Raw genomic sequence first — 14,527 nt, forward strand, 5'->3', positions numbered from 1 at the left:
TTATATTTTGAAAATAAGAGATTCCTTTTGTTGAAAACAGAATTTAATAAAATTGACAATATTTCACATACCCTGTGAAAATCAACCTATTTCTTAATGATTCCAAAATTGACAATGCTAATAGTAATTCCTTCTATTTGGGATAATATAGTTCCTAAAGACTACAGCAGTGATGGCGAACCTTTTGAGCTCGGCGTGTCAGCATTTTGAAAATCCCTAACTTAACTCTGGTGCCGTGTCACATATAGAAATTTTTTGATATTTGCAACCATGGTAAAACAAAGACTTATATTTTTGATATTTATTTTATATATTTAAATGCCATTTAACAAAGAAAAATCAACCAAAAAAATGAGTTCGCGTGTCACCTCTAACATGCGTGTCATAGGTTCGCCATCACTGGACTAGAGGTTCATCAAAAGTTTGGTGTCTAGTGAATCCACTAGCTAATTTCCCAGGACAGAATAATGTAACAAAACAATTGTATTATATTATTCACTTATTATCTTTATTTTATAGTTATAGTTTCAATTTATATAGGATGACATTAATTTAGCTAAATATGAATATATAACTTGGGCAAAACTTTAATATGCAGATAGTAAGAGAATACCTAAGTATCACTAAGTGTATAAAGAAATGTTATTATAGAGAGTTATTTTGTCTACCTCATAAAAGAAGAAAATGCCAGATGTCTCAATAATTAGAACAACCTAAATAAGCAATGATCTGTATCTTTCTTTTTATTACTTGACGAAAGAAAATAAAATGTATCTTCTAATTTTATAAATCTTTGTTTTCAAAAGATGTTGTCCTAGAAGGCCCCTAATTACATTAAAATGGTTCATTGTCTTTAAGCCATCAGATTCCAAAAGCAATCTTTCTCTCAATGTGAAGACAGCAAGACATAAAGTGAGCAATGTCTTGGAAAGAAATTAAACTGTATTCATTCACCCTGGGGGTGTAATTCTATCATTTTCTCTGACTGGGGAGAGCATTTGGTGTACAGGAAAGCAAAAATAAGACATTCTCTTAATCTGAGCAATACTGTTAATCTGAGAATTTTGCATATGATTGCATGTGATAGTGCTTTTCCATCAGACAAAAAGAACACTAATACAATATCTTTTCAAAGGGGAGACACACAGAGACTCAACTACAACCACACAAAAAAAGACACACAAAAAACATATATATAATATTTGTTCTTTAACTTTTGGAGATTTAAATAATGAAACAAAATATATCAAGGTATACAGATTATAATGGTACAACATATCCTTATTGTGTTCAATCCCATCACTAATAAAGTAAATGCAAATTAAATTAACAACATATAATAAAATGCTCACAAGAATGGAAAAGTTAAAAAAATTTTTTTAAATGGCAGTGGTGAAGACTAAAGTTAATTCTCATGCTTATCTGTTAAAACTTAAAATTGCCCTGAACTTTTTGCAAAGCAGTCTGGCAACATTTATTAACATTTATAATTTGAAATTCATGCATATTTTGATCCATTACTTCCATTGTATGGAATCATTCTCATGGAAATAAAAGCATACCAAATAACTGCAGAATTGATTGTTATGTAGAAAATAATTAAAATAGTAAATAATCATTCCTAGAGAAATAACTGATTGGTTAAATTATGGTATATGCAAACAATGAAGTATTTTCATTGCTTCTTAACTTCATCTATTCATTAATTCTACTCACTTTTATTGAATGAATACTATGTGTCAAACTATTGTATGGTTCAATGATACAGTGGTAAATAAAGACCTCTGCATTGATTAAATTTACAATAGTCGAGTGTGGAGGGAGAGAAGGAGAAAGATGGAGAGGAAGACAGATGGTGTGTGAAAGAGAAAAACAAACAAAATGAACAAGTAGGTGATCACTATGGTAGATAGTGAGAATTGCTACAAAGGAAAAATAAGAATAAAAAGGAGATATGGAATATAATATTAGAGGATTGGTTTATACATTAAATATGATTATGTCAGGAGAAGATTCACTCAGAGGGTGTACCCATTTGAGGAGCTGAGTGAACTCGCTATCTCTCTTCCACGTATTTGTCTTATGTGTTCTAATGGATAACTTCCTTTTGGAAATTTACTCTTAGTTGGCCTCTGACTTCTTCAAGCAGAGTATAAAGAATCCTGTACTTACTTTTTCCTTTTTTCTCCAAAAATATTCAACTCTCAAGGAGTTCCTTGTAATTAAACCCATTATATTAAGAATGTCTCATTTCTTACAAGAAAAAGCCGGAAAGGGAAATAATATTTATGCATGTGGAAAACTAAACAGGCACTGTGCTGAGTGTTTCCACAAGCTCTCATTTTATCTGTCTCCAAGTATGGGAGGGATTATTTTTCTGAATCAAGTTCAAAGGATACATTTGAGAGTAAATATTCAAGCATGCAAATTGGTTGGAGAGATGGAGACATTAATTTAAAAAAAATCAAAATATAAGGGTCTGGAACAAACTTTTGTCCCATTCCAGATATGTTTGTTTCACAAAAAAGGGTAAATATACCTTATTAACTAAGATAAGGCATCTCATTTACTTACTCTCAAGGCATCAAAAAAATTAAGACCTGCCAAAAATGTAATCAATAATTATGAAGATAAACCTGAGAAACACTCCTATAAGATAGGGAAAATACTACCATTTCTTTCTGAGTGTTGTGGGAAGAAACATATACATAGTCGCTACGCATTTAAAGATAATTATGTCCATTGGTGATAGCATAATTGAACTCTTCCCATTCACAACAGTATGGATGGACATGGAGAATATTATGCTAAATGAATAAATATCACATGATCTCACTCATTTGTGGATTATAATGAACAACATAAACTGATGAACAAAGGTAGATCCAGAGACATAGAAACATTGAACAGTCAGTCAAACTTCAGAGGGAAGGCAGGGGAGAGGGGTGGGTAAGAGATCAACCAAAAGTCTTGTATGCATGCAAATAAGCATAATGAATGGACACAGACACTAAGGGGGTGAGGGCCTGTGCTGGGGAATGGGGGTGGCTGGGGAGAGTTCAATGGGGGGAAAAAGGAGACATATGTAATACTATATGTAATATTTTAAACAATAAAGAACTTTTAAAAAAAGAATTAAATTAGCAATAGAATGAGGATCATTAAGTAAACAGTTCTGGTACATTTGATCAACTACTTGAGGGAAAAATAATAACACTAGACCCCTACCTCACACCACAAGGTGAGGTAAAGCACAAATAAATGTTTAAAATGAAATTGTAAACAATGTAGAAATTAAAATAGTCCACCAGTGAGGAATACCTTTCTAATAACATAAACAAAGGGATAGAGCAAAAGAGAAAAAGCTAGTGAGAGAGAGAAAGAACTCATGGACATAGACAACAGTGTAGAGATTGTGGGGGGGAAGAGGTGGGTATAGATGAAAGAGGGTATAAGAGGATGAATAAATGATGATGGAAAAAATAAATAAAATAAAGAAACAAAAAGCAATGATGATGTAAGACAGAACTATTAAATCTATAAATACAAAAAGTGGAAATTATAAAAAAACTCCTTGATGAGAAGAAAACAAATGAGGCATTTTAGGAAATGTAGATTATGGATGAGTGTGCCATCTTATGATTTTTTTTAGAAGCTGATAGTTGGGAATTGAAAGTGAGAGTGGATGGGCCATGTCACAATAAGCAAAGGAAACATACTTGGGACTTCCTTTGTTGCTACAAGATGCTGCTCATGATTTTTGCCTACTTCCTCTTGTCCTATTTTAGGTCAAATGCTTCAATCTTTGAGAGCTCCCTAAAATTAAGCACGTTTCAATTTATTTCTTTTACAAGTGTTAAATATGTAATAGATATATTTTGGAAATAAAATATTAACAGGATTGATTTTTTTTGGAAAAATGCAAAGTTCATAAGATTATTCATAACAAGCTCCCTATTTTATTTTACATTTCTGATGTCCAAGGAATTAAAACAAAAACTTCTGGGGGGATTATATAGATCAGGGTGGGGAACATCCAGCTCACAGGCCGTAAAAGGCCCCCGAAATCATTTGGCCTGGCCCTGCCAAGGCATTATGGGTGAGTTAATTAAATTTATGACCAAATATAGCGTGTTCATTTTTAAGTTGATAATTTTGTGTAGATCAAGAATGATGTTATAAATACCCAAATGGCCCTTGGCAGAAAAAAGTTTCCCCACCCCTGAATAGATAATGAAAGAATCATATCAGATTCATATAACTCTTGTTAATAAATTTGATTTTCAGTGTGTCATTGAAAACATCCTTTTAGTCTACTGTCATAGTTGGGTCAAAGTAGAAATGTCCGCAAAGCAATCATGAAAAGGCTAATCTTTGGAATGAGGGGCACTAATTGTGCTCTCTAAAAATCTATGTTCCAAAATTCTTACCTCCCCCGCCCCCATGTTATTCTACTCTTTACCACTTCTATGAAAACACTGAAAAAAATATTCCTACACCTTCAATTCAATGTAAAGACTAACTGCTGTCTCTGAGGGAAATTCCTTTTTCTACCAATCAGAGGTTTCACAAATGGTTTATTTCCTTGCAAAATACTGTAGGTGTGCTTGGAAGTAAATACAATGCTGATTTTTGTTCAGCATCTAAGTGAAGGATAAACTTTGAAGTAGGTGTTTTGTTTGATCGAATGATTTGTTGGAAATAAAATCCCACATCAAAGACAATAGCATATTTCAAAGATAGAAATCTTACTGCTTCTCTCAGGCCTCAGTAATGCTTTTGTCTTCTTGTTTTGGCTTCCACTTTCATGAAGGGCCTTGAACCAGTCCCGTAACCTGTTTGCCACTTCCCTGAACTCCAGGTCACTACATGCTAAAAACAAAGAGGAATAATAACAAAAATCATGAATAATAACTTAGCAGAAGGTCAATGCTAATTCTCAAACTATTCCAGCAACTGAAATGTAACAACAGCTAAATGAAAATAAAAAAGTAATACAATGACTTAATTGTGTTTCAGCTTTTCAAACACTAAAAATAAATGTGTTCCAAACACAATGAGATTAAGTATAATATTTCATTTAATAAAGAAATATTACTAGTAGAATTGTACTTCCACTTTTCTCTAGAATATAACAGCAACTGAAAGTTCTCATTTTTAACATCACATAAATTGATCAAATATATATGTTCTGAACACTTTTGTCATAGTAAGGTGGTAATCATCTGGGCAAATACGGAGTTGAAAATCCAAACTGAGTACTTACACATTTATTATTGGCTATACAATACCCAAACAAAGAGCAAAGTTTTATCCAATAAAAAAAATCTGTTAAAAATGATAAAAAGTTGGTTGATCAATTTAGCACAGTTTTTTTAACAGTGATAGTAAATTTTAGTGCTATAGTGCTTATCATGTATATCTAATAACATCTGTGACTTCATATGATTTTTTGGAGTTCAATGAGTTTATATTTAAGAAAAATAGCATTTAAAAAATTAACTCTAATATGAAACATTATATACCTGTATGGTGTGCCACATACACCATACCTTCAATTTCTATGTAAGATGATGCAGGTATTGTACTGGAATACTTTAGGAATTAAGAATCATGTGATAATACCAATAATAATAATAATACTAATAGCAAAAACTACATACTATCAAAAATACTTTATATACAGTAACATGTTTAATCCTTACAAAAACTTAATAAAATCTATGCTAATATAGCTGAAATTTAAGTGTTAGAAAAATTATGCATTGGGAGGACAGACAGGCAAGTATCATATCCAAGTTCTGTATCCAAAGATAGAATACAAGGTCTTTTTCAAAAAAAAATTTTTATTGAATTCAGAAAGGAAGGGAGAAAGAGAGATAGAGATAGAAACATCAATGATAAGAGAGAATTATTGATTGACTGCCTCCTGCACACCTCACACTGGGGATCCAGCCCACAATTCAGGCATGTGCCCTGACCTGGAATCAAACCATGACCTCCTGATTCATTGGTTGACAACCACTAAGGCACGCTAGCCAGGCACAAGTCTTCATCTTTATAGCAAACTACCTCAGTAGTAGCATGATCCAAATTAGATCAAACAAGACACTGTTTCACTCAAACCTTATCAATTTTCATTTCAGTAAGTTATGACTGTTGTCATGTGACATGGTCATCTCTGCAGAGATGTATGTGAGCAAAACAGATTTTTAAAAGAAAATACACAAAGCCTATGTCAATATATCTTCTTTAAAGGAGCATATATCTTCAAGTTTATTGTTTTTAATTAATCTTTATTGTTGAAAGTATTACAGATGTTCCCTTTCCCTCTCCCCATTGACCTCTTCCACCACCTCCCACCCCACCCTAGGCCTTCACTGCACTACTGTCTGTGTCCATGGGTTATGCATATATGCATATAAATTCTTCAGTTAATCTCTTCCTGCCTCTCCTTCCCTCTGAGATTTGTCAGTCTGTTCAAGTCCATTTTTAATGTCAATTAAAAACAGATCACACAGATCTCATGGAAAAATAAGTTAATATGCTACCACATATTCCTCAGCATTAAAAGGGGCCCATGATGGAGGTTACCCCATAAGACTCGCCTTTCCTTTTTTTTTTTTCCAGACAGAGGCTACACTGCTGTTATGCATTATTATAAGTCATGAGTCAAATGTCCTTATCACACAACAAAATACCTAAGGTAAACAATACTGGAATATAACATTATTTATAGAATGACATTCCTACTTCACTTTTGATCAAATCCTTCGTTACAGACATGTTCGGATTGCAATATGACCAGTCAAACTTCACTCTTGTGAGTGTCTGACAGTCATCTGTGGTTTACTACAGTTCTTTCCTAGAATAAGTCAAAATGTCCAATCTGCATATTTTCTAACAGTTCCCCTAGAAATAATTCATTGTATTTATACAGCATGAAATGCTTTTAATGAGGTTTCACATTTGATTTTATTATAAAGCCCGGAAGATTAGGTAAATGATTATTATTTTTTATAGCTATGGAAACTAGGACACTGAATATAAATGACTGCCCTAAATTTTATAGCCAGTAGTGAACTAGAACAGTACTTGGTACTCATTGATCTAATTGTATTTGTAGCCAGAAATAAATAACAGAATAATAAATCATAATAACAAAATAAATATGATTTTAAATTAAATTAGAATAAAAGAAAAACAAGGTTTTAAAACAATCATCTTTATTGTTTGAAAGTATTCCATATGTCTCCCTTTTCCCCCACTGACCCCTTCTAGTCTTCTCCCACCTCTCGCACCAGACCTTCACCACACCATTGTCTGTGTAGATGGGTTGAAAAACAAGGTTTTAATGCAAGGTTCTTCAACTGTGTCAAATTATTAACTAGAGCATGGTATTAGGTAAAGCAAATGAATGAAAAGGGAAGAGGTCCTGGAAATTTAAAAAGTTACATATACATTTATATTTGTGTACTCACACACCTACTCACATATTTGAAAAGACAAAACATGAAATAGAATCAGTGGGGATAAAGCCAGAAAACAATCTAGGCTATAAAACAAAAACAATAGAGGGAGATTAAAGCAAAAGAACATAAAGATCCAGATTAACAAGTCTACTATCTGCCTTATGGAAGTTATTAAGAGAAAGAATAATATGAAAATGGATAAAATTATTTTAAAAATAAAGAAAATAATTCCTATAGTAGCAAAAGAACAAGTTTTCAGAGAAAAAGGAACCACCGAGATCTTTTCTGACTGAATTAAATGTAGATCTATATACACCGACACCAAAATACCTTTCAATATTTAGAATATAAAACATAAAAATAAAATGACAAGAGCTTGCATGAAAAAATAAACATAAATAATCAGACTGAAAAACAAATAAAAATTCACTACCAAACACAGAGGGTCAGCTTTATCTTCCAATAATTATTAGCAACACTGGGTTACAGAAAAATATAAAGCAGGCCTTCAACATTTTAATAAAAATAGATTTTAGTCCTGGCCAATGGGGTTCAGTTGTTTGAGTGTTGTCCTATGCACTTAGAGGTCACAGGTTCAATTCAAATCAGGGCACGTGCCCAGGTTGTGGGTTCGATCCCCAGTAGGGGGCTTGCAGGAGGCAGCTGATCGATGTTTCTGCCATTGATGCTTCTCTCTCTCCCTCTCCCTTCCTCTTTTTCTAAATCAATAAAAACATATTAAAAATAAATATATTTTAATCTAGTACCTAACATCAATTCAATTAGCAGTCAAGTAGGGCAGAATAAAGGCATGTTTAGGTTTGCCTCCATGAAGATGGGTTGCAGCAAAATAATATAGGAAATTAAAAAAAAAAATACAAGGACATGAAATTTACAAAAGAGGGACCCCACTCAAAAACCGAGAAGCACAGTATTCAGACTAGCAGTGTAGTGCATTTCAAGATGAAGCAAGCTCACGGTCAGCTCAGTCACAAACAAATCTGGTGGGTGGTGGCCAGAGTGTGATTTGATAGAATAGTCTCTGGTTGACAACTTGTAAAAACTTACCATAGTCATAATATGGGGATATGAAATGGTAGATGCATTTAAAACTGAGGCTAGTAATATCGTCCATTAAGAAAGAAATAATATGCATTTGTACAGATATAACTGCAGCACAAATTCTCACTTTTTAGTGAACAGTATTCACATTGTCATATTGTAAATTTTTTTATGTGCAAATTGATTTACTATATAAAGAATTCACAGACGATTTAATAATGATTATAGAATAAAATGTAAGTGTGTTATCAGTTTTGGCAATGAACAGTCCAACTATAGCCACTAGGAACACGAAGGCGGGAGTAAGCACATGTGGAGTGAAACATGGCCACACTAACGTCCTCATCTGACACAATGAGGAGGCGAGAGATGTCTGTGGAACTGGAAACAGATGGTTAAGTGCTTCTGTTTTTGTTTTTGCTAATGATTTTGCTTTCTAAATTGTAACCAATAAACAGCTAAGAATAGCCATGTAATTATATTGAAAAGTGGGAGAGAAGTGAAATACGTTCTCATTTATCAAAGCAGAAAATGTAAAGGTAATGTTTGAAGTTGATAAATGGCTGTTTCACAAATGAGCTCATCACCAGATGGGGAGAAGCAGTAGGCTTAAAAACCATCAGCTCTATGACCTAGGGGTGGAAATGAGAAGTGGGGTGGGAGGCTGATTGTCGGTCTTGATTATACTCTTTCATACCTTTTGGCTTTTCACCCCAGTCCTGAAAATTTGTTTGAGAGAGGCACTTCCCTCCCTGCACTGTCTCTCCTTCATGAAAACTGCAGGGCAATACTAAATGCACATTGTGTGGACAGGAGGTGAAGGAGGACAATTAGAATTTATTGATCATAGTCATTAACTCAAACATGGAGGTATTAGCTTCCTTTATAACACCAATTACTTTAGAGAATTTGTTGCCTCATTTCATATCATAGTTATTTCATGGCAAATCTGGTACTCTTAAATCAGAAAAATCTCTGTTATGCTACACTAGCATCTTTTCCTATCAATAAAATATATATCAGTGGCAGGGCTACACAAGAGTACTGTGTTATTACATATTAGCATAACCAATGGACACAGACACTGGGGCGTGGGGCTTGTCCTGAGAGGTGGGAGTGGTGGTGGGGGAGGCATCAATTGGGGAAAAAGGAGACATATATAATAGTTAAGCAATGAAAAACAAAGAGTACTGTGCACTCAGATTCTAGGTTCTTATTACTCAAAGAGGATCACAAGTAGTGAGAATTGATGGAGTGATTTAGGGAACATTTCAGTGCCCACCAGAAGCCCAAGACATTTTATTTGGAAGCTCCTACCTGTAGCATACATAAATAATATGTTGGGTATCAAATTTTTTAAAATATTTATATAATGTATCCAAGTGAATTTTCTTTTGAAAACAAGTCATTTAACCTAAATTTGGCAATGATTTATCTGGAAGCATTGGGCAAAGTAGGGATTTTTGCAAAATTAGAAACTTTAAATCACATACTTCCTGAAATTTAATGAAATGTTATAAATTCAAAATTAAAAAAAATTAAAGAAGACATATTTCATAACTCTTAAACATATACTTTTGATTATTTTTCTTTTATTTTTGTATTTTGGGGACAATAAATATTTCTCAAGTCACAAACACTTTCATAGACTAACATTTTACCAAAAAAATGTTAAAATGCTCCTGCTATACTGTAACAAACTTAAATGTAATTATTAAGATTATCATTTACTAAAGAAAGAATACTGATGCCTACCACTGTGAGTTGTTCATTGAAACAACATTCTATAACACTCAGACCTAACTTCAAATTTGTGGGCAGAGAGGATGCTCTGGGAAGGCTCCACTGGTTGGTGGTGGAGTCCACCTGGTAACTGTGCAGTAACTTTAAAGAATGTTATCAATTCTGTTTGAATACATAGTAGGTCTAGCAAAATGACTATGTCTACTGGGCTTGATTCATAAGGTTTTATACAATATTTTTCAAATCACCCTTCATTCTTGCACAATGTTAGAAAATAATTATATGAGGTACTCAAAGGTATTTGATGTTTGTTCCTCATGAGCTTTTGGTAAAAGAAATAATTTCATAAGTGTTTGTTTTCTACAAAGTGAAGAAATAAAACATCACCACATCTCATTGCTTAAAAATAAAAATATTTGCCACCACCCTTTGCAACAATGTAAAGGACAAAGATTCTGGTTTCCTGCTTCATGGGATTAGGTTGATGTGTGAATGTGGTACAATGAAAAGCCTTTATTTAGTAAACAATTAGTCTACACGTAAAAGGGCTTGAGTTTGCCTTGATGTCAATAATTTCTTGTAAGACCAAGTCTATTACCAAAAGAAAAGTCCAAGCAATGTGTCACTCAACATCAACTACTATACTCTCACATCGATGCTTCTCTCTGTGCCTTGCCTGAATTACATATTTATTTAAGACAATCTAACTAACAATGCATACAGCATGTGTAGTCAACAGAATAACCACCATCAAGCAATGAAAGAAAGGATGCCTGAATGCTCCCCTATCCCTACTGGAATATGATCATGAAGCTTCAACATAAATGGCAGTTTCTACATTCTGTTCAACTCTGAATTAGGTTTTTACCATGGACTTAGGAAGTTTTCCCAAATCAGAATGTAAAAATATTTCCATCATTGCCTGGAAGGAGACAATACATACACCAAACGGAAATAACATATAAATTAGAGAAAGTACAAATCAGAGAAAATGAGAACATTTTGTGGCTTATACTATGAAATAAGTGGTGCTGGCCATTTTGCAGTTTTTTTCAGCGAGTGCTTTTTTTTTCTGTAAGAACCAGTAGTTCAAGACTTACTGAGAAAATCCATAAGCTGAGACTGAAGATGTTAGAGAAAAATAGATGGGACAAGCATAGCATGGTTTTGACCTTTTGGAAAAAGGAAGATGCCTGATCAAAGAAGGTTCTAGAAGCTTCATCTGGTAAATGAAGAGGGACTAAAATTTTTAGAGCAAACGTGTGTAAAATCAAATGTACACACACATACACACACAATCTCCTAATTACAGAGTAAAATGTAGGTAACTGTCATTCCAAACCAAGGTTGAGCAATTTTAGCTTAAACTATGCCTTTCTTAAAAGGTTCGGTTAAAAATTCCTACAGTATTTGTCACAGAGACAAAGAAGGCTTTGAGGTAGACCCTATTAAACTACAGAGGCCAGGTCTCTGCTGCATGTAGTACACAATCAGGTACAAAGGGTACAGAATCAGGTAAGTCACCCTCCAGATTCTCTGACAAATTAACACACATGAGTACAGATGCATACATCATAAGAGAATGATTCCTTACCAAGGGTTAGTTCAGTCTGAGCGTGCTATGCATTGAAGTCATATGGAAATGTTAACCAATTAATTATGGAAGGGAAACCATGGGCCCTCAGCATTGCTATATTTCATACAATTTTACTAAACCATGAGCTACAATTTCTATAGCTACTAAAACACACTGATGTTCACAAGTGTATGTGAAACTTTTTGATTTATAAATGATTTGCTTTGAAGGACCGGTCTCAGGACGGAGCTGCTTTACACTGAGAGGCATTTTGTTCAGACATTAAAGGGCAGGTGTTGAATAGGTGAGTCTCCAAGCAGGCGCCTGGACAGCAGGCATACATGATTCATTATCTGCTGTCAGTCAGTGACATTTGGGGTTATAAAAACGTCTCTCTGAAAAGCAGGAGCAACTAGAAACAGGATGAAATGACTCAGTAGCATTCTAGGCAAACATCTTAAAGATGACAAACTTTGTGGAAATATTTAATGTCCTACAAAATATAGATAAATCCACTTCTGTCATTAGGCAAGGAGGAGAATAAATATCAGTCAGTGACAACACTTTTTGTTTGTTTTTTATTTATTTACTAGAGGCCTAGTGCACAGATTTCGCCTGGCCTGTGCCCTCTCCCAATCCGGGACCCCTTGGGGGATGTCGGACTGCTGGTTTTGGCCTGATCCCCACAGGCCAGGCCAAGGGACCACACCGGTGTATGGATTTGTGCACTGAGCCTCTAGTATGCCTCTAGATCTATAAGATCTTTGCTTAATCTCTTCCCACCCTCCCCTTCCCCTCCTCCACTCTGAGATTCATCAGTCTGTTCCATGGTTCCATACCTGTGTGTTGGGTAGTGTAAATAATGCTGCAATGAACATAGGGGTCATATATCCTTTCAAATTAGTATTTTGGGTTTCTTAAGATATATTCCAAGAAATGAAAGTGCTGGGCCATAAGGCAGTGCTGTTTTTAGTTTTTTAAAGTAACTCCACACTGCTTTCCACAGTGGCAGCACCAATCTGCATTCCCACAAACAGTACACAAGGGTTCCCTTTTCTCCATATCCTCGTCAACATGTTTGTTGATTTATGTGTGATTATCATTCTGACAGATGTGAGGTGATATCTCAGTGTGGTTATAATTTACATTTCTTTAATGATTTGTGACATTGAACATTTTTTCATATGTCTATTGTCCATCTTTATGTCCTCTTTGGAGAAATGTCTATTTAGGTCCTTTGTCCATTTTTGAAGTGGATTATTATCTTGTTTTTTAGTGTTGTTTCATGAGTTCTTTATAAACTTTGGATATTAACCCCCTATCAGATGTGTCGCTGAATATGTTCTCCCATTCAACAGGTTGTCTTTTCACTTTGTTGATGGTTTTCTTAGCTGTACAAACCCATTTTAGTTTTATGTAGTCCCATTTGTTTATTTTTTCTTTTGTTTCCCTTGCCCAAGGAGACATAAAAAAAAAATGCTACAAGAAATGCTCCTGATTTTACTGCCTATGTATTCTAGGATTGCTATGGTTTTGAATCTAACATTTAAGTCTTTAATCCATTTTGAGTTTATTCTTGTGTATGGTAGAAGAAGGTGGTCTAGTTTCATTTTTTTTGCATGTACATGTCCAATTTTCCCAGCACCATTTATTGAATGGACTATCTTTACCCCATTGTATCTTTTTACCTACTTTGTCAAATATTGACAATACAGGTGTGGGTTTCTTTTTGGGCTCTCTATTCTGTTCCATTGATCTATATCGCTGATTTTGTGCAATTTACTACCTTCTAGCTGTGTCCTCATTTGGTCGTCCCTTGGTCAGTATAGATTGTATCCCAATCTTCTCTCCATAAAAGGATATCAGTCATACAGGAATAGAGACCAACAATATGATGTTATTTTGATTTGATTACCACTTTAGAGGCCCTGTTTCCAAATATAGTCACATTCTGAGGTACTTCTATACTCATGAATTTTGAGTGGCACAATTCAGACTATAACAGAAGGCATGCACTGTGCTGATAGCACGCTATTAGTGTCCCTGAATGTAATTCAAATCACCTGAAATCCACACTGTGCATGTTAAAAAGCTAACGCTTCTCCTCAAATATGTTTTCAGCTGTTTTTTAAAATCTTCATATATTTCAGCATTTCAAACATTTAATATCCTTGACAATTGTCACTCCTTACTGTATATTGAAGAAAGGGGTAAAAAATGAATATATACATTTCATTTGTTTCCAAATTGGTTTCTAGTCACTGACAGCATGGATTGAACAGTCAATGCAACCACAGCATTTTCAAAACATGCCTCACAGATCACAATTCTGTGAAGAATTACATTTTGTGTTAAGGGTTTCACAGCCAAAAGTTTAACAAACACAGAACTTAAAAATTTTTAAGAGAGATTTTGTTTCTGCATAAATTATCGAGAATTTTAACATGCTTTAAACAAATTTACATCTCCAAAATGATGAAATATATAACATTATCAAAACTGTATTTATTTATTTATTTATTTAATTATTTATGTATGTATGTATTTATTTTTGTTTTCACAGAATCATATATTTTTCTGAGGTATAATGTTCTTTAGGGATACATATATTTTACAAAACAGAAAAAAGACCTATATATCTCATATGTTTATCATAAATGTCTAATCTTCTGCA

The 14,527-nt window shown here is 33.9% G+C and overlaps 1 protein-coding gene across 2 annotated transcripts in view; it reads right to left on the minus strand.

Moving 5' to 3' along the window:
- SPOCK3 (SPARC (osteonectin), cwcv and kazal like domains proteoglycan 3) overlaps positions 1–14,527 on the minus strand; it is a 336,682-nt gene that overhangs the window by 20,636 nt on the left and 301,519 nt on the right. For both annotated transcript variants that reach the window (XM_036315567.1, XM_036315566.1), the window contains one exon: positions 4,753–4,872. In XM_036315567.1, the coding sequence (XP_036171460.1) occupies positions 4,753–4,872 (120 nt within the window). The remainder of the gene's footprint in view (positions 1–4,752; positions 4,873–14,527) is intronic.

Source organism: Myotis myotis, unplaced genomic scaffold (genome assembly GCF_014108235.1).
Source record: "Myotis myotis isolate mMyoMyo1 unplaced genomic scaffold, mMyoMyo1.p scaffold_m19_p_6, whole genome shotgun sequence".
In the NCBI taxonomy this organism is placed as follows: domain Eukaryota; kingdom Metazoa; phylum Chordata; class Mammalia; order Chiroptera; family Vespertilionidae; genus Myotis; species Myotis myotis.